The 23,556-nt window shown below is 48.3% G+C and overlaps 1 protein-coding gene across 3 annotated transcripts in view; it reads left to right on the top strand.

Annotated features, from left to right (window-relative positions):
- SEPTIN6 (septin 6) overlaps positions 1-23,556 on the top strand; it is an 84,414-nt gene that overhangs the window by 8,744 nt on the left and 52,114 nt on the right. For all 3 annotated transcript variants that reach the window (XM_075538127.1, XM_075538128.1, XM_075538126.1), the window contains exon 2: positions 12,236-12,350. In XM_075538127.1, the coding sequence (XP_075394242.1) occupies positions 12,236-12,350 (115 nt within the window). The remainder of the gene's footprint in view (positions 1-12,235; positions 12,351-23,556) is intronic.

A 23,556-nucleotide genomic window follows, 5' to 3' on the forward strand; every position in this document is an offset into this window, starting at 1 on the left:
ATTTTGTCTAACTTTGGTGGGAAAGTTTGACTCACATTTAATGGTGACCTAGGGGTTACGAGTTGGGCTGTTAACCACAAATCAATAGTTCAAAACCACCAGCTGCTCCTGGGGGGAAAAACAGGGCTTTCTAGTCCTGTCAAGAGTTGTAGTCTTGAAAGCTCACAGGGGCAGTTCGACCCTGTCCTACAGGGTCACCGTGAGTTTAAATTGATTCCATGGCAGTGAGTTCTGAGGCAGGGATTGCCTTTGGCCTGAATTGGTCATAATTTGAATCTGGCTGGTTGGGTTAAGTAGGTTATTTAGTACAAGGGCTCTGGAGCAGAGCTAGGGATTGGGCCAGGCTGAGACTGTCATTCAATCAACCCCAGCTCATAGCTATCCAATGTAGGTTTTCGGAGGCTGTCAATCTGTATGGGAACAGACAGCCTCGTTTTTCTCAGGTACCCGCTGCCTCGGGGCCTCCTGTGAACATTGCTGAGCCTGCAGGCTTTTTGAATGGTGCTCACTGGCCCTTCGGTTTCTGACTAGCATCACCACAAACCTGATGTCCTGCCAGTTTAGCAACAGAAAGAAGTAGCACTGCCACTTGAGTCACATTTTCCACCTGAGAGTGGTGATCATTTTGACGGGGGTTGGGGGCTGGGTTCCAGTACCCCCCCCCCCCGCCCCTCAATGACTGTCTGACTGGAGACAAGTTACTTCCTCTCTTTCGGTCTCTGTTTCCCCTTTTGTCAAATGAGCAGGTTGGAGGAGGTGATTTTTAAGGGTGTTTCTAACGGTTTCTGGTTTGTCGATTTCCTTGTTCTCCAGCCAAAAAATTTTTTTTAAGGTTCTTGCTCCCAAATGAGGTAGCCAAATTGAACTCTACTCTTTCTCTGCGCGAGGAGCCCCGATGGAGGGATGATCGCGCATTGGGTTGCTAACCTCAAGGTCAGCAGTTTGAAACCACCAGCCACTTCTCGGGAGAAAGATGAGGCTGTCTACTCCTGTAAAGATTTACAGTCTCAGAAACCCACGGGAGCGGTTCTATCCTGTCCTATAGGGTCGCTGTGAATCTGAATGGACTCATTGGCAGTGAGCTTGGGTTTTGGTTCTTTCTCTGCTGAGACTCGCTGAGCTGGGTGGCTCGAGATTTGCCGAGAAAGAAAGTCTCTGCTTTTAGCACTGCAGGGGCTCTGCAGGTGGAATAGCAACAACGGTGACATTTTGTCTACCCGTGGCGGGATCCATAGCGATAGCGACTGTGTTCTTACAAAGATACCTGAGAGCTGAATTGGGGTCTGGCTACTTAATGCAGGCCTGCTGTGAATCCTTTTTGCAGATTGAAAAGCCACTGTCGAATTTATCTGCCTTTGCCCAGAAGGAGCCTGCCTTCTGTGTGGGGAGGCTCATCACCCTTGCGGTCTCCCAGGGTCCCCTTGGCTGCTCCCCCAGAGAAGGGCCCCTCGAGGCGCTGCCACATCCATAGCCATTACCTCTCTTTAGACCATCACCCCCACCCAAGGTCACCATCAAGCCCATTCCAACTCACAGCCACCCCAGGCCTGTCTGAGTTGAACTGTGCTCCATTGGGTTTTCAAGGGCTGATTCTTTGGAAGAAAATCACCAGGCCTGTCTTCCAAGGAGCCTCTGGGTAGATGCAAACCTCCAACCTTTTTATAAGCAGCCAAGCGCATTAACCAATTGCACCACCCAGTTACACCTTTCCTTGGGAAAACAGTAACAACAACAAGAAAAACAAAACCACTGCCACACAGCCTTGGAAATCCTATGGAACAGTTTTCCTTAGAAAGGCTAACTCGCTCTCCAATCAATCTCTCTCCATCTCTCAATACAGGGTATTGCCACTGCTCTGTTTCTGCTCAACCTGGGTCATGGGACATGAGGGAAAATCTCAACATAGGGCTTGTTGGTTGTATGCATGAATGGGTTGCTTTTTTTTTTAACCTCTGGGGACTTCTCAGCGCTGTTGTGATTCTTCTTGGAGCAGAGAATTCGGTAGCATACATTCCCTTACCAGCACTGACAGTGATAGAGGGAACGAGCGTCTTCTTGATTGTTTCACTGAGGATATAAGATTTGACCTCTGCGTCCCATGAATCCATACACTAGCTTAGACGAGAAATCAGTTGCCATCAAGTCGATCCACATGCCTGCCAACCCCATGTGTGTCATAGAGTAGACCTAGGTTTTCAATGACTATGCCCTTCTGGAAGGAGACTGTTAAGGTGTGGCACCCAGGGATGGCTTTGAACCTTCAACCTCCCCTTTAGCAGCTGAACACAGTAACCGTTATTCTCTCAGTTAGACTCCCTGCCTTTGAGTCCATGTTGACTCACAGTGACCCTATAGGACAGGGTACAATTGCCCCTATGTATTTCTTGTTACAAGAGTAGAAAACACTGTCTTTCTCCCTTGGAGTGGCTAGTGGTTTCTAACTGCTGACCTGAAGTATGGCAGCCCAACGTGTAACCACTTTGCAAGGATTTTATTGGTACAAATGGACTTTTAAAATTACAGACTATAAACCAAACACTCAAAAGCTAGCTTGCTCAGCTTTACCACATTTGCTGGTTTAAAGATCATTTTTTGTGGTTTTTGTCCTGGAAGGATTTAAATAGATATATGACTATGTATTTATATATAGCCAATTTACTACCTACGAAAGTATTATTGTAGCAGCTTTTAAAAAATAAAAGACCGTTTTTCTCACCCCTAATCACAAACATGACCCATGCCTCTGGGAGGAAAGTTGAAAAGACAAAGGCACACCTCTAACAGTACCTTCCACCCCAAAGTGACCTCTGTCGCCATTTTGATGCTATCCTATTCCAGTCTTTACAAAAATGCACAGGGGTTGTGGGCTCTGTTGGGTTTTCTTTCCCCTTTGTCCCACCAGAAGAGACGGGTCCAGCTGCTGAAGATTTCACCTGGGTCGGTGTGGGGATCTTTTCTAGCATAGGAGGCCAAGGGCCACACCAGACCGTTTGAAGAACACGGAATCATGGGCAAGGAGTTCCCAGCTTTCCCCTTTGGTTCTAAGCCCTCAGAACAAGAGCTACCAACGAAGCCACATCGGTGAAGCATGGAGGCAGGACATTCTCTCTGGAGGCAGCTGCCTGCATCCCTGCATGTTCACAGTACCACCGAGGTTAGACCAGGCCGGAAACGTAGGAGGTGCAGAGTGCGGGTGTGGGTGCTGTGGGACCCCTAATATTCAGAATAGCAGCGAAGGGAGAAAGATGCGCAGCGGGAACCGCCATCCTTCCTTCTTCACCACGCGAACCTGACGAAGATTCAATTAAAACCGGAATTGGTGGGTCCTCAGGGGAGGAGGCGGAAGAGAAAGAGAGCAGGGTTTCAGCCTTTGAGCTGAAATGTGGTGTAACGTATTTTAAAACCGCAGGTGACTGCGATGAGGTGAAAACAGGAAATGTCATTGGGGAGGAGCATTTGTGTGTGTGTGTGGGGCGGGGGGAGGTGTCCAGGTTCTCAGGAGCACGCTTTCAGTTTACCTCCTTTTTAGCCACTCTCAGATGCTCTGCATCCTAATTGGCTGCAGAGCTGACTGAGCCCGCTCTTTGCTCATATTAAATAAATATTTTAAAACCACACAGATAATATGTGACTACATCCATGCTGTAACAGAATGGAACAATACCAAAGCATCCTGATGACCCCCTGAGGGCTAAGCCCCTATTTTCCATTCCTCTCCCCTTGAGGTAGCCACAGGTCTTGGTTTGGTGAGTGTCTTTTCGTGTCCCTTTCTGTGCACCCACGCACATGGATGTGCGAGCGCACACAGAAGGGACTTCACGAAGTTAATGGGGAAAATTCCATTATCTCTTCAGTCCATTTTCCTATGAATTTTTCAATTCCTGTTCCCCCATATGTAGGGCTTTGATTTTCCATCTGTGGGTTCCTACTCCGCATATAATGAGCCTTGAGGGCGCTATGCGCTGCTGACAAGCATTGGGCTGCTAACTGCGAGGTCAGTGGTTCCAAACCAAAGAGGAGTCTTTCTACTCCCATCAAGTGTTCCAGTCTCAGAACCCCCCGAGGCCGTTCTACTCTATCCTCCAGGGTCGTCTGAGTCAGAATCGAACTGATGACAGTGAATGTATTTTGGTTTGTTTTACTCTGTAGAGTGTGTTTGGGTGTTTGAGTGTTTTTCTTTTTTACTCTGTATATTGTTCGACAGCTTCTTTTTTCTATGTTTTTGTCTTAGAGATAGGCCCATCAGTACACGTAACTGTACTGCATCTTCCAGGCACATCAGTACATGTAACTCTACTGCATCTTCCTAATGATTGCAAGTGAGTGCAGAAAACGCATGTACCATAATTGAGTGGATACGCTCCGATAGTGGGATTTAACAATTGTTCCTACTTTTCTTTTAAGTCTTAACAACACTGCTGTCATGAATTTCCTTGTACACCGATCCTCTGACAGATAAGTTTCTACAGCAGATGCCTAGAGCAAGTTGCAGACTTACAGGAAATGGGCAAGTCAACATTTTGTGGAATGTGGCCTTCCTAGCATCCCAGTTCAAATCCCTAACATGGCATTACCTGCTCCTCCAGATGGCAGTTTGAGGTTGTAGTATTAGACATGCTGGGCCCAGTTGCCAGTTCCGTCCCCTTTTGAGCACACTGTAGTCCAGGGAACAGTCAATGAACTGCATGCAAAGTAATCAGGACCTCAATGAGTCAGGACCCTTTACAAGAGAAGTAGGAGAGAGATACCAGAGATTTAGTAAGGGAGGAGGGAAGAAACTTCCAGGGGTCCTGAGGTCAGTGTACATTCCTGTGCAATGTCTTGGCTTCCCCCACCCCTTCACTGCCTTTAGCTCTGAACACTGGGGACTGATATTCATAAATGATGATCGTGACATCTACAATTCATCAAACCAGAAGTGAATGGTGCTTGCTAGACAGGATTTCCTAAAGCAAGAACTAGATAGATACAGTTCTGAAGCCTTCTCAAGGACAAAGTTGAGACAAAAAGTTTGCTCCTTAGATGATAAATCTCAGTTAGCAGGGAAAAAACGTGAACAAGATCCCATGTCTCCTAGTCCCCAAGTACTCCTGTCAATTCAAGTGTATCAGACACCAGGGAAAAGATAAAGAAGAAATTAGGGTTCTAGAAGTCTCCCACAATTCCACTTGAATTCTCCTTTGAGTTCTTCTGATGGATCTTGTCTTATTTTTTGTGATCATTTCCCCCTCTTGGCAGAATCTTCATCATCCCAATCCTTAACCCATTGCCATTGAGTCAGTCTCACCTGATAGTGAACCAACAGGGCAGGGTAGAACTGTCTCATAGTGTAGAGGATAGTGAGACTTTGTCTCCTGCACTTTGGGCATGCTATCAGGAGAAACCAGCCCCTAGACAAGGCCACCATGCTTACTAAAACAGAGGGTTGGGGGGCAAGGGGGGAAGATGGTCAACAAGATGAAGGAGCACAGTGGCTGCAACCATGGCCTCGCAAATGGCAACACTTGTGAGGCTGGTACACGACGGGGCGGTGTTTTGTTCTGTTGTATATAGGATCCCTATGAGTTGGGACTGACTCAAGGGCACCCAATAACAACACAACTAACCCCAAAGTCTTTAAATAAAATGTGTGTGCCCTTGGGGCCAGTAGGCTTCACCTTGAGGAATTTAGCTGAAGGAAATAATCAGCAATGCCTGCAAACACATACAAACAAGAGTGGTTCCTTATAATGCTGAGACATTGGAAACACAATCAATGCCTAGCAATAGACGGTTGGTTAGGAAAATAGAGAAACCTTTTTGCAGTGGAATGGTATGTGGCCAATAAACCTGTTTTAAAAGTAGACCTAAAAAAAAAAGTAGACCTAATAGCTCAAGATTTTGTAAATGTTCAGTGTAAATTAAGGTTATGAACAAGAATATACAAGATTACTCTAATGACTACCAAAGTATGCAGACTGGAAGGGAATGAATACCAGTATTAATAGTAATTATCTCTGGAAGTGATATTACAGGGGATTTTTATTTTCTCCCTTGTTCATTTATTTCCACATGTTCCAAAATTCATACAAATTATACATTAGACATATGTTCCAAAGGGATATTGTTTTAATGAAATAAAGACCTATCCAGTGTAATGTTTAAGCAATAAAAAACCCACACATCAGTTGCCATTGAGTCTCTTCCAATTCATGTTAACCCATGTGTCGCAGACTCGAAGTGTATGCTATAGTACTTTCATGGAAGTAGACTGCCAGGATGTCTTTGACTGGCTTCTTTCGAAAAGCAAAACCGGTGAAGCATATTTATATAGAGAAAGATTTATATCAAAGAAAGGGCTCACACTGTTGTAGGTGTGGGCAAGTTCCAAGCCTGAGCCAGTTCCATTTGGGGCCAGGTTCCAAGTCTATGGGTAAGATGTTAGGCTGCAGGCTTGTGTAGCTGTGAGGACCGATGAACCCTAGATCAACAAGGGGACCGTAAGCTTGTGGCTATCGAAGCAAATGCATGCAAGGCCAGTAGGTAAGATGGCAGACTATTGGTTCAAGTCCAGGGAACCAGAGAGGTCAGTAAATCAAATGCAGCATCCAGACCTAGCAAAACAAGCAAGCTTTCTCACCGCATCTACTTATATTGGAAGCAGGCCACATCCTCCACGAGCTCTCATCTTAGGGGATTGCTAGGTCTTCACAGCCAAACCACTGAGAATCCACCCAGCCACATTGACAAAAAAAACTTAACTCTCACACAGGGCCTTCTTCCAAGGTGTTTCTGGGTGGGTTTGAACCACCAACCTTTCAGTTAGTTGTTTAGTACTTAGTCTTTTGTAACAATCGCCTAGGATGAGATCTCCTGGAAGATGTGGCCTGCTTCCAATGTAAGTAGATGCGGTGAGCATTTGTTGTGACAGTGTCGAGATGTCATTCTGCCAGTTCAAGATCATTGGAGCCATCTCCTCATGTGCGTCTGTGCCTCTAATCTCTCTTCCTCTAAGAAATCAAACACCCTGGAGCTGGAATGATCCGACCCGCTCCTTTGAAATCCCCACCTTCTCATGACCCTCCCCTCTCAAAACACTCAAAATCCCTTCACTCCCATTGCCTAGGGAATAAATCCCAACTCTTTCTTCCGCTATTTCGGGAGCTGACAGCACTGGGATGGAGCCGTGATAGAATTCTCACCTAGCATGGGGGAGACCCATGTTTGATTCCTGGCCAATGCATCTCATGTCCAGCCACCAGTGAAGCTTCCAGATGACGATGGACAACGAAGGAAGAAAGGCCTGCCAATCACTTCCCCAAATCAGCCACTAGAAACCCCTAGGGATCACAACAATCTGCCTCTGTTGTGCATGGGGTCACCAGGACTCCAGTGGACCCCATGGCCGCTGGTGGCAGCTGCGGCAGCAATTGCAGGGGGTGGGGGGGAGGGGAATGCCTGCGAGGCTGTGACCCTGAAGTAAGAAGGCACGGTGCTCTCCCCACTGCCCTCCACCGTCTTTAGTTTGCAAAACTCCTCTCCTTTTGGCACTTGGACCCAGAGGCTTTGAAGCACTTGAAGTTTCGTGCTGCCGAATTTGGAGACAGGAAGAGGCAGCCAGGGGTGATAAAATATGGCTCAGGAAACCGCAACTCTGGGTCCATCCCAATTTCCGATGCCTGCTGCGGAGGAGGCTCCATGGAGAAAGCATATGCCTCTCCTGCAGTGGCAAGGACCAAGAAACAACAGTGGGGAACCAAGCATCTTCCTTGGCTTGCTTTAAGAAAAAGAAAGCAGAGAGACAGGGCGGGGGTGGGGTGGGGGTGGGGAGGAGGTGGAGCAAAGGAGAAGGGCGGGGTGTAAAACCAAACCTGGAGTGATGTGGCCCTTCCCTCAGGGACCTCAGCTGTCTCCAGGTGCCCCTCTGGAGCATGGAATCCGCCAACCCCACTGAAGGGTGGCATATGGTTGTCTGTCAAGAATGCTCCACTGGGAGTGTGGGCGGGGAATGAACTTGCCAGATGGCAAGCACCACCACTAGCCCTGTCATTCTTGGAGGATGCCCATGGGAGTGGGATCCCAAGCTGGCTGAAGAGGGTATCTGGGCACCAGTTCTATGTCAGCTGCCGAGTGGCTCCCTGGTTCCTTTAGTGTGAAGGTTTTCCCGGACCTTCTTCTGGACTAAAAGGGGGTCTGGTCTGGCAGAAGAACTGCCCACTAGCTCCACCTGGGATGTTGGCACAGGCCTCCTGGCCACAATGGCAGAAATCTTGGTGCCACCCCACCCAACAGAAACCTACACTCATTCACAGCACAACTCCTCTTGTTGAGTTTTGCCGTCTCTAATGTCCCTTTTCCTCTGCTCTGCCCTGTGGACTTAGGCAGTTGACAAGTATCTTGAGTAGAGGCAGGCCCCTTTGGTAGCCAGCCACACCTCAACTCTCTGGAAGCCTGCCTCTGTTTGAGGCAATCCCTGCTTTGAAAATCCAGTAACAACAAAGAGCTTGGGAGCCATGCAGGCAAGGCAAGGACCCTCTGTTTTTTAGGGCTGGAGATGGTTGTGGCTCACCCCTCTGGAATCGAGAGACCCAATTGGAGCCTAATGGTAGCTCCCTTCAGTCCAGGGAGCCACAAGCAGTCATAAGCTGTCAGTTCAGGAGCCTGTGTGGAAGCGTAATCTCACAATGCAATGATATCATAGCAGCTGCTGTTTGATTTGGAGAGCCCTGATGGCATAGTGGTTACTAATTGGGTTGCTAATCATCAAGGCAGCAGTTCGAAACCACCTCAGGAGAAAGACAGGGCTCTCTACTCCTGAAAAAATTACGGTCTTGAAAACGCACAGGGACAGTTCTACCCTGTCCTGTAGGGTCGCTGTGAATAGGCATCAGTTTGATGGCAATGAGTTTGTTTGTGTCTGTTTGTTAGTTTTGGTTTGCTTTTAAATCAGTTATCAGAACCCTAGTGATGTAGTGGTTATGCATTGACTGGTAGCTGAAAGGACAACAGTTGGAAACCACCAGCCCCTCTGCAGGAGAAAGACGAGGCTTTCTATTCCCGTCAAGAGTCACAGTCTCAGAAACCCACGGGGGCAGTTCTCCCTGTCCTCTAGGGTCGCTTTGAGTCAGCATCGACGTGATGGCGGTGAGTTTCACTTTTGAGACTGATTCCTAGTCAAAGCACTTCACATGCTGCCACCCTCCATCTGTCGGGAAGGCGTGTGCTAGCACGCTGGGTATGTTTCAGTCGAGCTTCCAGACTGAGACACACCAGGAGGAAAGGCTCAGCGATCTCCTTGGGAAAATCCTGTCAGCCAGTGAACACCCCGTGGAGCACAGCTGTGCAGTCCATTAAACAGAGTCCCCATTCACGTGAGGAGCGGACTCAAAGGCCAACCGAAACAAACTCACTGCCATCAAGTTGAGGCCACCTCACAGCTATGCTGTAGGACAGGGTCGAACCGACCCTTGTGAGTTTCTGAGACACTCTTTCTGGGAGTTAAAAGCCCCTCTTTCTCCTGAGGGGCAGCTGGTGGTTTTGAACTGCTGACCAAACCTGTAACACTACGCCACCACAGACTCAAAGACAGCTAACAACAAACCTCCTTTTTCTTGTACTTGATGATGTTTTTTTTTGTTTGGAGGGTTCGTTTGTTTTTGACAAATGGAAGGCGTGTGGCTCCCCTGAGGTGGGCAGGCCGGTCCGCACCGCCTTCCCAGCAGTATGTGCTCACGTCCCATCTCTGGGTCCCACTTCAAGGGTCAGTCTCTTCAGATTTCAAACTTCTTCCTCACGCTGCTGCACACAAAGTCAATGGCGGGATCGTGTCAACCTGACTTGGCTGCGCCGAGAAACCAAAAAGTCGGTGTGACTTACTCTATTACGATATTCACTTTCTTACAGTGGTCTAGGATCAAACCCATCTCTTGCCAATCTATGCTTGACGGGGGGGCCTTCCAAAAGTTCACAAGAACGTAGAATGAACGCATCACAGGATCCCCTCCTTCCCCCATGACTTCTGGAAGCTTCCATGCATACCCAAAGCACTCTGCTAACTGCCAGAGGAACACTGTCTTATATAATTGTCTTATATAATCCTCAGAACCGGCACTTTGTGATTCCATGGATCAGGAAACTTGGAGTAAGGTCACCCTGACCCCAAGTGGTAGAGGTGGGACTCACAGGTCGCCCGATGTTGGAGCCTATGTTCTTTTCTATTTTTTAATCATTTTATTGGGGGCTCATACAACTCTTATCACAATCCACACATACATCAATTGTGTCAAGCTCATTTGTACATTCGTTGCCCTCATCATTCTCAAACCATTTGCTCTCCACCAGAGCCCCTGGCATCATTCCGCCCCCCTCCCCGCTATGAACCCTTCATAATTTATAAATTATTATTTTGTCATATCTTACACTGTCCGACGTCTCCCTTCACCCACTTTTCTGGTGTCCATCCCACAGGGAGGAGATTATATGTAGATCCTTATAATCAATTCCCCCTTTCCAACCCACCTTCCCTCCACCCTCCCGGTGTGCTGATGGTGTCCGGCTATCAAAAGATATAGCGTCTGGGGTCTTAAAGGCTTGAAGGTAAACAAGCGGCCATCTAGCTGAGAAGCAAGAAAGCCCACATGGAAGAAGCACACCAACCTGTGTGATCACGAGGTGTTGAAGGGATCAGGTAGCAGGTATCAAAGAACAAAAAAGCAAATCATTGTGAATGAAGGGGAGTGCAGATTGGGGACCCAAGACCCATCTGTAGGCAACTGGACATGCCCTTACAGAAGGGTCTTGGGGAGGAGACAAGCCAGTCAGGGTGCAGGGTAGCAACAATGAAACATACAAATTTCCTCTAGTTCCTAAATGCTTCCTGCCCCCCCCGCCCCACTATCATGATTCCAATTCTACCTTACAAATCCAGCTAGACCAGAGCATGTACACTGGTACAGATAGGAACTGGAAACACAGGGGATCCAGGACAGATGATCCCTTCAGGACCAGTGCCGAGAGAGCCTATGATCTTAATCTGTGTTCTCTGCCATAGTTTTAGATCCCCAGAATGTCCCCCCAAGAAAATTGACTACTTTTTAAAAGTCTCCTTGTGATTTTTATTGAACAATTATGCTTATACCAGGCACTGTGCTATGTTAACCATTACATCTATGGGTGCACTGGAGTCTTTCAATCACCTCTAAGGTCCAAACCAAACCAGTTGCCAATGAATCCGTTCTAACTCATGGTGATTCCACGTGTGTTCCAGTCGAACTGTGTTTCCCATAGTCTTCCATGGGTGGTTTTTAGAGAAGTCAACTGCCAGAACTTTCTTTTGCGGCACCTCTGGGTGGACCGGAATCACCAACCTTTCTATGAGCAGTGTTAACGTTTGCCCTTGTAAGACAGCTGGTATTACTATCTCACATGACAGATGCGAGGTGCTCTGGTGACTCAGTGGTTAAATGTTCAGCTGCTAAGAGAAATGTTAGCAGTTTGAACCCACCTAGCTGCTCTGCAAGAGCAAGACCTGGTGTGCTGCTCCCGTAAAGATGAAACACACATGCACACACACATGCACGCACACTTACTGCCATTGAGTCAATGATGCCTCATGGCAACCCTACAGTGTAAGCTAGAACTGCCCTTGTGATCCTTTCTGAGACAGTGAACTTCTTATGGAAGTGGAACGTCGCATCTTTCTCCCACAGAACAGTGGTTCCAAACTGTTAACCTCTCGGTTAGCAACCCAATACATAACCACTCTACCACCAGGGCTCCCCTAAAGCTTACAGCCTAGGAAAGCCCAGGGGACAGGTCTACTCCGTCCCTGTGAGTCGGGCTCGGCGTTGGTGGCACACAATAACAGCATGGAGGACAGCTGGAGAAAAGCTACCCAACTTGTAAGCAATGAAGTCCACATTTAACCTTTTCTGCTGGTATCCTCATCCCCTGACGTCACCCTCCCATCTTTATAAGCCTCCTCTGGAGTCTGCTCTGTCTGGAACTATGGTCAAGTTCATTCTGGAGCTCAGAGGATGCCTGTACCCAGGACTCCATGACTTGCAAGCCAAGAGACCTCTTTGCTTTGGACTGGGCAGTGGCTGGGCAGAGATCACCCACTGGGCCTGTGGGAGGGGGGCCCTTGTGGGGGTGGGTATGTATGAGGAGAAGCGGTTACTTCCTAGGCTGGAGAGGGAGACCCAGATTGCTTTTCAGCGCCTTTTCATTTTCTCCCCTCCTTCCATCTTCAAATTAGGGTGAAGGTTGCCGGACTGTGCCCCTGGCTGGGCACGTGGGGTTTGACAGCTTGCCCGACCAACTGGTGAACAAATCAGTCAGCCAGGGCTTCTGCTTCAACATCCTGTGCGTGGGTGAGTATTTCCATAGCAGGAAATTCTATTACAGAATATGGATCCTTCATGGCTGTATGTGGCTTTGCAGGTAATTCGATTAACTAGGGCATCATTCGACTCTATTGGCAAGAGTACCTTCCCCTTCTTCGGTTCTTGACCCTCTACTCATTTTCGGTCAGCAGCCGGCTCTCATGACTTGTGGGGTTTTTAAAATCTCTGTCTAGGCCAGAGGGAGGGACAGACCTTGGGGGAACGTGAGCTGGTTGCGACCCAGTGGGAATTTTGTAAGCGAGTTGGCAGAGTCCCCTACTGCTGTCCAGTTCGGGTTGACTGCAGCACACAGGAGCCAGGGTCCAATTGGAAAGGAGGCAATGGAGTTGAGGACAAAGGCCTGGGCAGTGGATTGGATTGGCCATGTCCTCCTAGCCCTGTTCTGCTGGGGAGAGCTGGAGTTCAAGTGTGGGGTAGTCTCAGGTATGAGAACCATGTCGTCATCCAACACCTCTCTACCCTTGAGCACCAAAAAAGCTCAATGAGGTTTGTCAGATGACGGGACGAGTTAGCCTCCCAGTAACCACCCAGTGAATTGGACTCGGCTCGATGGCAAGCAACAACTGCCACACCCGCCACCACACCTTTCCAAATACTTTGCTCCCCACATTAGCACTGCGGATCCCTAGTGGGCCGGTGAAGTGAGCAGAGTATCTATCATCCGTGTCTCTGTGGAACAGACGGAGATCCAGAAACTTGGAGGCAATACGGGATCTACCTGAGGCAACACAGACTAAGTTGCAGTGCCCTGACGAGGCCCCGGGTCTGGCTGGCCCCTCGTTTCTCCCACTGCTTCTTGAACAGCTGCCAGCGACATTGCCAGAGAACAATGATGCAAAACAGCAGTTCCTTGCTTGGCATTCTCCAAGGCTCTCTTTGGAGTCCTTGAAAATCCCTAATTTGCAAACACAGTCGTAGCACATAATTGTCACCAAACTGTGCAAGAAAGCGGACCTGCAAATTTTCAGGGACTCCTACTGATTGTGATTACAGCACTACCGCAAATGAAGTCATTTCGTCTGGGAGATGCAGGGAACCTGTTCAGCTTGTAGGGCTCAACCACCACTGAATCGGGTGTTTCACTCCTTCATGCCTTCTGCCACTTCACGTGTGCTCACTAATAGCGTTCCTTTCCTTGGGCTCTGGATGTTCTCTCTCCACAGCCCCTCTTCTGGAGGACAATGGCTGCACACTCAACAAGGATCAGCAGAGAACAACAAAGTCCTTTCTCAGTTTGGGTGATGGGCAATCAACTAGGCTTACTCGGTGGCTTAGGGACTAACTCCCATCTAGCAGCTTTGGAAGCTCTGAGATGAAATTATGTGTTCCCCACAATTACACATCGTGGACCTTAGAGTCCAGAGCTAGACTGTTCACCTTTCAGATTCCCAAATTCTATATTAGGAGAGAGAGAGAGAAAAAAAAAACAAGTAGAAGCCATGATGAGTGATTTCAAGATCAAATGCTAGTTCAACCAAGGTTAGCGCTGCCAAAGCATGGCATGGTTTATCTAACAAGCTCTCCATTCTTTGGTGATGGTCAATTTATTTCCATATATATATATATATATATATATATATATTCCAGAAACAAACAAGATTCTCATTTTTTTATGTAAGGGGGATAGTGCATTTGAAGTTTGTTCGTTCCACCAAATCAGACTGTAAATCAAACTTTCTATTTAGAGGTTTTGAAAAGATTGCATAACAGAGTGCGACAAAAAAAAAGCCTGATTTGTGGCAGATGGGAGACTGGTTTTGCCACCACAATGCACCTGCTCACGCAGCCATCTTAATGCACCAGGTTTTAGCAAAAAACAGCATGCCTCTCTTGCCCCATGCTCCTTACTCACCTGACTTCACTCCGTGTGACTTCTTTTTGTTTCCTCATATGAAAAAGGACATGAAAAGACCAAGATTTGATGATGTAGAAGAGGTGAAGACAAAGCCAGGGAGGTGCTGTCAGTCGTCCAAACAGACGAGTTTGGAAAATGTTTCCAAGAATAGAATCGCACATTTGACAAATGTATTAAGTATTTTGGAGAGTACTTTGAAGGTGATAAGGTTGTTTTGTAAAAAAAATTTTTAAATACATAGCTTTGAGAAAAAAAATCAATTTGGTGGGGGGGGTACTCCCATACACACATATGGGAATAAGTTGAGATTTCGTTTTTTAGGATTCTTCTTAAAACCAAACAATAGTTCAGCGTAATTAATAACGAATAGCTGCCTAAAGCACTGTCCTCTTTCAAGGTAGACCTTTTAAGAAGAATTTCAGGGATTACTTTTGGCTTAAGGTTTAAAGATGATCCCAGGGCAATAGTGTTGGGGGTTAATCCAGCCTCCATAGATCCAGGGGATCTGAATTCCATAAGAATGTGAAATTCTGTTCTGCATTGACAAGATTCTTTTTCCACACAATATTTTATTATCTTAAAATTCCAGTACCAACATACTGTGTGACCTTTTCTGAAGGTGAGGAGATGAGACGTGAAATGACAGGCTCACTCTAAGGAACATTTCAACCATGGCCACCTGGGTGGGCTATTGATGCATTAGGAGTGGGGTGGTATAAATCCAAATGACTTCTCTAGTTGCGATCCAAGGATTATAAATAATAAAATCTAAATCGGAAGGAGGGAATGGTTTCAGGGCTGAAACTGTGGACACCTGAGTTGCAGAAAGCTATGGGTGACAGCGGGAGCCCCAAATCCATTTGCAGCTTCCACATATAGATGAAGCCTCCAGTGAATTCCCTTGGCCCATAGACCAGGGGTGTGAATATCCATGCTGTCAATGCCAAGTGCAAGTGTGGGGGGAGGGTTGGGTACTTTTTGGGTATGTTTTTCTGTATATGCAATTCAGGATGGCAAACTATGGAGACAATGACTACATTGATGGTTTTATTGGAGGACGTGGCAGGGGAGGTTGGGGGAAATGGCGAGCTGATAAGCAATAAATACAAGAAATGAGCAAATGTTCTAAAATTGATGGTACAACTCTTTTTAGTATGATTGCGCTTTTAAATTGTATGATCTGTGAATTATATGCCCATAAAAGTGTTTCAAACATGGCTCTCTAAGGCCAGAAGTGTAGGGTTATTTGACTAGTGAATCACCGGTGCCCCTAGGGCCCAGAGGCAGCCAGCCACAGTGAAACCAGAAATAGCAAAACCTTATCTTCTAGTTGGGCAGCCCTAGAGCTATTGTGGTTAAGTGCTTCACTGCTAACCAGATGGTCAACGGCTCAATCCCATGCTCATGGGAGAAAGGTGCGTCAGTCTGCTTCTATCAGAATTTATAACGACAAACAATTATCAAAAGGGAAAAGAAAGATTTATCATCTTGGAAACCCTACGGGGCAGTCCTACTCTGTGTCTAGGGTTGTTAAGCATAGGAAGGCAACCCTGACACTCCCCAGGAAGTCCCATCTTCTTTTTCTTCCCCTTACATGTCAAATTTCAGGAAATGGCTGACCTGATAACATCTTGCTTAGACCTGCAGGTGCAAACACTGGCCAGCCCAGATTGGGTTACTTCCTTGCCCTGTGCCTGATTAAAAAAACAGCTTTAAAAATCATGCCAGAACCCACGATTAGGGCCAAGGTCATGAGCAGCTTGGAGTGGCTCTGAAACTGCCATCCCAGCCCAGTCATGGGGCTGGGTCCCATCTCTGACTTCTCTAAGGGATGATGCCGGACCGGCTCTCTCCTCTCCCAGGACTGTTCATAACCATAGTCGAATGCCTACTGCCTGGGCTAGACTGTCAGTGACGATCCTAAAAAGATTCTGTGTGGGCAGAGAATATTCTCCAGAGACTGTTTCTTTTCTCGAAGGGCATTTAAAAGTGAAAAATGAGGGTCTGAGACCCAGTATGTATTTTTTTTCTGCCACCACATTATTGCTATCTTGGTGCAAGTCCAGCATATGGATGTGCACGTGCACGTGTGTGCACGCGTGCTCGCTCTCAGGCAGGCATGTTCTTAATATGTAACCACTAAGCCATCATTGCTCCATCTGAACGATCACAGCATTGGAAACCCTATGAAGCACAGGTCTACGCTGATTGACGACTAACTGACAACTGGTTACAATGATTAGTTTTTAGAGGGCTGGAAAGCCCTGGTGTTGTCGTGGTTACACTTTGGACTGCTAACCATAAGGTCAGCAGTTCTAAATTACCATCCTCTCTGAAATAGCAAAACAGGGCTTTCTACTGAACCCTTAAAGAGTTACAGTCTTGACAACTTACAAGGGGCACTTCTACCCTGTCCTATAGGTTTGTTCTGAGTTGGCATCCACTCAATGGCAGGGAGTTTAGTTTTGGGGGAGGCCCCTGGATGTGATGATAGTATGACTCCAAGAGATCATCTCGTCTTGACAGTAGTTACTGAAAAACTGGTGGCATATGGTTTCCCCTTAAGTTTGGGAAGTATGAAGATCCTGGGATCCTTGTTCTTGTGGTAAGGAGGCCCCAGTGGAAACACCTGAGCTAGCAACACAAACGTTCAGGGGCCCATTGCTCCCTGTTTCTGGGAGAGGAGCCCCGAAGAAGCTCATCCTTCAGAATGTGCTGGCAACAGTGAGGCTCGTGAGGCATAGAGGGTCACAGCGATCATGTTTACACTGAAGCTGCTCAAGATTCCAGGCTCAACTGGGCTCGGTTGAACTTGAAAGAAAAACAAAACACACACTCAAGAGAAGCAGGCTTGAGGCTTCCTACAAAAAGAAGGAAAGAGATGGCTAGAGGAGCCCTGGTGATGTAGTGGGTTACACGTGGGGCTGATAACTACAAGGTCAACAGTTTGGACCCACCAGCTGCTCCTCAGGAGAAAGATGAGGTTGTCTACTTCAATTAAGAGTTGCGGTCTCGGAAACTATCTGGGGGTGGTGCTACTCTGTCTTATAGGGTTACTAATCATTCAGAATCGACTCGATGACAGTGAGCAGTCTATGAAGGTCAGAGGTCAATTCTTTCCTCTCTCTGTCTCTGGAAAAGCAGTTGCTCATCGATCTGAGACAGGCTGCCCCGAGTGGAGTACTGGTCAGTGCTGAATACCTTCCAACAGAGCTGATAGTAAACTACCAATGTGTTGCCCAAGGAGCCCTGGTGATACAGTGGCTGGGTGCTTGTCCTAACCGAAAGATTGACAGTTCAAATCTACCAGCCGCTCCACTGGAGAACGTGCTGACAGTCTGCTTCCATAAATATTAACAGCCTTAGACATCCTAGGGGGCCAGTTCTACTCTGACTTATAGGGTTGTCCTGAATTGGAAAATCAGCTCAATGACAGTGGGCTTGGCTGTTTGGTTTGGCTAAAGTGATATCATGCGCTGGGAACTTGGGAAGGGTGCACACACCGGTTGGAAGCAGGCTCCAGCACAGCCTGGGCTGTCAGACCTCTGCAAGATCAGGAAAGAGAGAAGGGCAAGGTGGCCAAGCCAGGCATGACCTTGTCCCTGCCCTTGGCCAACTGTGGTTCCTGGAGTGTTTCCTTTGGGGCACTTTCCTGTTGAGCTCTGAGTCATTTCTCTGGGCTTAGTCCAACGTTCCAAGCCGGAATAGCCCTTTGCTCCTGGAACTGAACGCTAGGAGAACAGGGAGGGTGCCTGTCTTGCTCGTTGCTGTCTCCTCACCACCCACAACAGTGCCTGGCTCCTGGTAGAAGAAATGTGCGTATAGTATGTATTTGTTGGATGAGTGACTGGAAACTAACATTCATTCCGGTGGGAAACACTAGAGCATGCTGGTTAAAAAACCTGGGCTCCAGGAGCCAGACTTCCTGGGTTCAAAAGACAGCTCTGCCACATATTAGCTTGGGACCTGGCTACTTCCTCTGAATTTTGTAGATTGAGTGAGCTACAGGGCAGAGGGGCGGAAGAACTGATCGGAATTCACACAATAAGTGGCTTGGCAAACTCACCTGAAAATTGAGGCGAAATCCTAGCATCTATGCACTCAGCTCAGTGGCACAGTGGTTACGAGTTAGGCTGCTAACGGCAAGGTCGGCAATTTAAAACCACCAGCCTCTCCGAGGGAGAAAGCCGAGACTTTCTGCTCCTATAAAGAGTTACAGTGTGGGAAACCCACAGGGGCAGTTCTGCCCTGTTCTATAGGGCCATTATGAGTCAGCATCGACCCGATGGCAGTGAGTTAGGTATTCAGGTAGGAGTCCTGGTAAGCCTTGGAATGCTAACCTCTCCTCTGATTCAAACTCACCAGCCGATCCATGGGAGCAAGATGAGGCTATTTGTTCTCACAAAGATTCATAGCTTTGGATACCCATACAAGATCGTTATGAGTTGGCATCAACTCCATGGCAGTGAGTATGCAGCTAACTGAAAGGTCAGCGGTTCGAAGCTGCCCAGGGCCTATGAAGGAGAAAAGGCGGGTGATCTGGCCCTGTAACAATTTCAGCCTAGACAGGCCCGCAGGGTAGTTCTCCTCTCTCCTATTGAGTCTCCATGCATCCGAATCGACTGGCCGACACACAACAAAACAACAACGAACTCATCGACTTGTTAAAGTACTTCCAGCAGTGCCTCCAAAAAGACCCAACTCACTCCAACTGAGTCCATGCCGACTCACAGCGACCCTCTAGGACAGCGGTTCTCAACTTGTGGGCTGTGACACCTCTGGGGGTCAAACGACCCTTTCACAGGGGTCGCCCAATTCATCACAGTAGCAAAATCACAGTGATGAAGTCGAAACGAAAATAATTGTATGGTTGGGGGTCACCACCACATGAGGAACTGTATGAAAGGGTCGCGGCATGAGGAAGGTTGAGAACCACTGCTCTAGGACAAGGTAGAACTGCCCCTGTGGGTCTCTGAGACTCACTTTTTCTGGGAGCAGAAAGCCCATCTTTCTCCAGAGGAGAGCCTGGTGGTTTTGAACTGCTGGTCTTGCAGTTAGCCACCCAACTGATCACCACTGCCCTCCAGGGTTCCTCCAGCAGTGCCTGGCACATGGTAATTGGGGCCCATGGCGGGGAAAGGCCTTAACCCTGGTCACACTGTAACAATGGTAAACTGGCAGCGAGTCCATTCTGACTCAGCAAACTTATGTAGGGTTTCCGATTCGGTTCAACACATTGCAGACTATGTTCTGTACATTACAATTAGACAAACAAACAGACTGGTTTTCTTAATGCTATTGGTCCAAAGCAAAGTGAGCACGAGATCAAAAAGGTCTCCACTGCCTACCACGAGGGGCTCTGAGGGGGCTAGGGACTTAACCTCAAGCCCCTGCCCTTGAGCCTAGCCTGACCCATAGTGACCACCCAGGACAGAGACAATCTGCTCCCTAGGGGTTCTTTCCGGGAGCAGCCAGCCTCATCCTTCTCTCATGGAGGGGTCCGGGGGTTCCAACCTCTGGCCTTTGGGTTAACAGTAATTCCAAGCACTGCCAGAGAGGAAAAGAGAGAAATGGATCCCTGCCCCATCTCCAGGTTTCCTCCTGGAATTTCATTGCTAACCCCACCTTCCTGCCAGTGCTTGTAATCAGTGCCCTGACCTGATTCCAGTCAGCCTGTGGCGTAGGGGCTCTCTCCCCCTCCTCTGAACGCGCGCGCGCGCGCGCGCGCGCGCGCACGCGCACACACACACACACACACACACACACACACACACACACACACACACACCATTACACACAATACTGGGCCCTCAGGCAGGTTGGCTCCAGGCCCATCATTGAAGGACGGTCTGTCCCATTCCCCGCCCTGCCCCACACCACCACCAGCACCACCCCACCCCCCCACCATCACCCCCCACCCCCCGCCCTAGGCCTCCACATTGAGGGTAAACAGGAGCTGCCCCCCCCCACAACCTGAGCACCGGCTCACTGGATTCCGGTCCATTTCAAATCTGGCATTGACCACAAATCCCTAGACACCCACTTTGCTCCCAGACCATCACCACTTGGCATCTGAGGTCTGTCAGCCTTTCATGCTGCCAAGCATTTGGGTGGTCATTTCCCTAGTGGCCCCACCTGGCCCGGCCCTGCCTCCATTTCTCCAGCTGTGCAAATAGAGCGGCCCCACCCCACCCCATTCCTCAACTCCGGAAGGTGGAAGTTGAACAGCTCCTGAGGCCTTCTGTGCCAACTTCATGCTGTTCCGAAGGCCAGGAGGATCCCCATCCCCCATCTCGGAGACCCCCTAAGATCTCAGAGCTAGGAAGCCAATCAGCTTTGGTGCTAGGGAGACAGCGCCCACCCGGATCCAACTCCACAGCAGCACCCAGAGCCCGGAGGAAAGCTGGGGAGAGAGAGGGAGCCGCTAATGTTCCCACCTCAGAGAGGAGCTTCACACCCACCCCTGGGGAGGTTGGAGGCAGGGTGGGGTGCCGTGGGGTTGCTACATTCCAGTGCTAGGCAAAGTCGGCCACCTCCCATGGCCAAGGCCCCACCTCCCCAAATACTTCCTGTTCCTTCAGAGAGGAAAGAGGGGGCCTATTCTTGGAGAGTCTTGGCTGCTAATGGGTCCAGCAGACCCTGGCTGGAAACTGCAAATCTGGGAGCATTGGGCTGGGGGCTGAGTAACCAGGCGGAACTGAATATTCTCCTACTGTGGATTCTCTCTCTCCCCTCTCCCTCACTTTCCTGTCTCCTCTCCGCTCCTCTCTTTCACCCCCCTTTCTCCTCGCTCCATCTCTCCACCTCTCTCCCTCCCTCCCTCCTTCCCTTCTCCCCTTCCCCCTCCTCTCTCTGTCTTTCTCCCATCCCCTCCCCCCTCTCCCACTGGTAAAAAACTTCTGTTGTAAGTGATATTTATGAAAGTACCCCTTGCCTTCACAGCCGGAAGAGGTTCAGGAAGATGCTAGAAGAGGCTAAACACACCCAGAGGTTTTAACTCTAGCCCTGCAACACCTTGCATACAGTTACAACTCGGGGTGGGGGTGCACTTTACCAGGCCCAGATTAGCTAGCATGGCAAACTGATAAAACCAGTCTCAGGTCACTCCCCTGAGATTGGGGAGGAGGCAAAGGGAGAAGAGGGTTAATGAAAGTAGAACAAGACGATGGATTCAAAGGGCTAACGAACCACGCCCCCCCCCAAAAAAAAAATCCAACTCACTGCCATCTAGTCGATTCCTACTCCCAATGATCCATCTTTCTGGAGCTCTTTCTCCTGAGGAGCGGCTGATAGGTTCCTACGCCCCAACTTGTAGCTAGTAGCCACAAGCCTAACCCACAGAGCCACCAGGGCTCATTATTCAATAGATAATCCAGAATTAAATTGATGACATCATATGATTTGTGGTGACGCAGTGGTGGAAGTGCTGAGATGTGAACCTGCATGTTTGTGGTTGGAACCCATCAGCTGCTTCAGAAGAGAGAGATGTAGCAGCCTGCTTCTAGAGAGATTTACTCTGAAGCGGAGGAGAGCAAGGTTACTCTGTTTCACAGGGTTGATGTGAGTCAGAAAGGACCCCAAGGACCAAACTCACTCGCTCACTCACTGCCATGGGACCGCATAGGGCAGAGGAGAATTGTCCCTTTGGGTTTCTGGAGCATCTGGTGGGTTCGAACTGCTGACCTTTGAGTTAGCAGCCCAACTCGCAGTCCACTACACCAAGGGCTCCTTGGATTCCAGGGCAGTGGGGTTATTCCTGAATTGCTTGGGAGGGGATAGGGCCAGAGGCAGGCTAGCGGGGAGCAGTGATAGCACTCAGGCAGCTTGTGGGCTCATTACAGAGTCCTGCCGAGCCTCCTGTGCCACCAAGGAACGCCCATGTGCCTTCTTCCTAATTTGTGACATCACCCTTCCTTTTATTTATTTATTGTGGTTTAGGGGAAGGCTTATGGAATGCATTTGTTTCCTGTTCAACAATTCATTCGTTGTCATCTCCTCAATGTAGCTGGTTTATTTATTTTATTGTTGTAAAACATACACGAGGAAAGTCAAAATTTAGCTCAAAAACTGAGGGATGCCTGACCCAAGCCATGGTATTTTCCATCGCCTCCTATGCATGTGCAAGTTGGGCATTGAACAAGGAAGACCTGAGAAGAATTGATGTCTTTGCATTATCATGCTGGTGGAGAAGATTCAAAGCACTGTGGACTGCCAGAAGGACAAGCAGACTAACCTTGGAGGGAGTAGACCCAGACAGCTCCTTAGAAGAAGGAATCTCACATACTTTGAATATACTTTGGTCAGGACAGACCAGTTCCTGGAGAAGGACATCATGCTGGTACAGTAGAGGGCCCATTAGGAAGAAGGCCCTCAATGAGAAGGATTGACACCGTGGCTGCAACAATGAGTTCAAGCCGTGGAACAATCGTGAGGATGGCACACGACCATACAGTGCTTCATTCGGTTGCTATGGGTCAGAACCGACTGATGGTACTTAACAATGACAACAACACACTAACGAAAATACGAATCTGTTGCTTCTCGACCTATCGTCTGTCTATGTCTATACACTTCTGAAGGCAATATTTCCATCACTCTTACCCTTCCCCTAAAGAATTCTGCACGCTTCAATGGACACCATGTCAAAATGGCGCTTTGGGCATCCTTCATTTTCAATGTTCCTTGAGTGTAGTGAACACCAGTGACTAGGACTGAAGGGTGGATGCAGTACGATTTTCCGGTGAGATTCTCATAGGAAAGCCCTTGCTACCCTTGAAGAATGAGCAGGTGCATGGTCATGATGGAAAATACTCTTTAAATGCAACTTTCCTGGCCCTTTCCTCACAAAAGCTGTTTCAAATTTTCTTAAAACTTCTTCCTCATACTTTGGGCCTCTACTTAAATCTTACCTCAGTACAAGAACGGACTGTTCTAATAATGTGGCATTGTGTGATACTCACCTTTCTGACACAATCACTGAAGACAAAATGGGTGCATAAGCAAATGTGGCGAAGAAAGCTGATGGTGCCAGTTATTAAAAGATATAGAGCCTGGGTTCTTAAAGGCTTGTAGTTAAACAAGCAGCCATCTAGCAGGGAAGTAACAAAGCCCACATGGAAGAAGCACACCCGCCTGTGTGACCATGAAGTGTCGAAGGGAAGAGGTATCAGAAGTTCAGAAACAAGCAACCAAATCGATACAAAGGGGCGTGGATGTAGTGGAGACCCAAAACTCACCTGTAAGATAATTGGACAGCCCTTCTCAAAAGGGCCACACAGAAAGGATGATAAATCCAGGGTGTGGTACAGCACTGATGAA

The sequence above is a fragment of the Tenrec ecaudatus genome, chromosome X, assembly GCF_050624435.1.
Source record: "Tenrec ecaudatus isolate mTenEca1 chromosome X, mTenEca1.hap1, whole genome shotgun sequence".
NCBI lineage: Eukaryota > Metazoa > Chordata > Mammalia > Afrosoricida > Tenrecidae > Tenrec > Tenrec ecaudatus.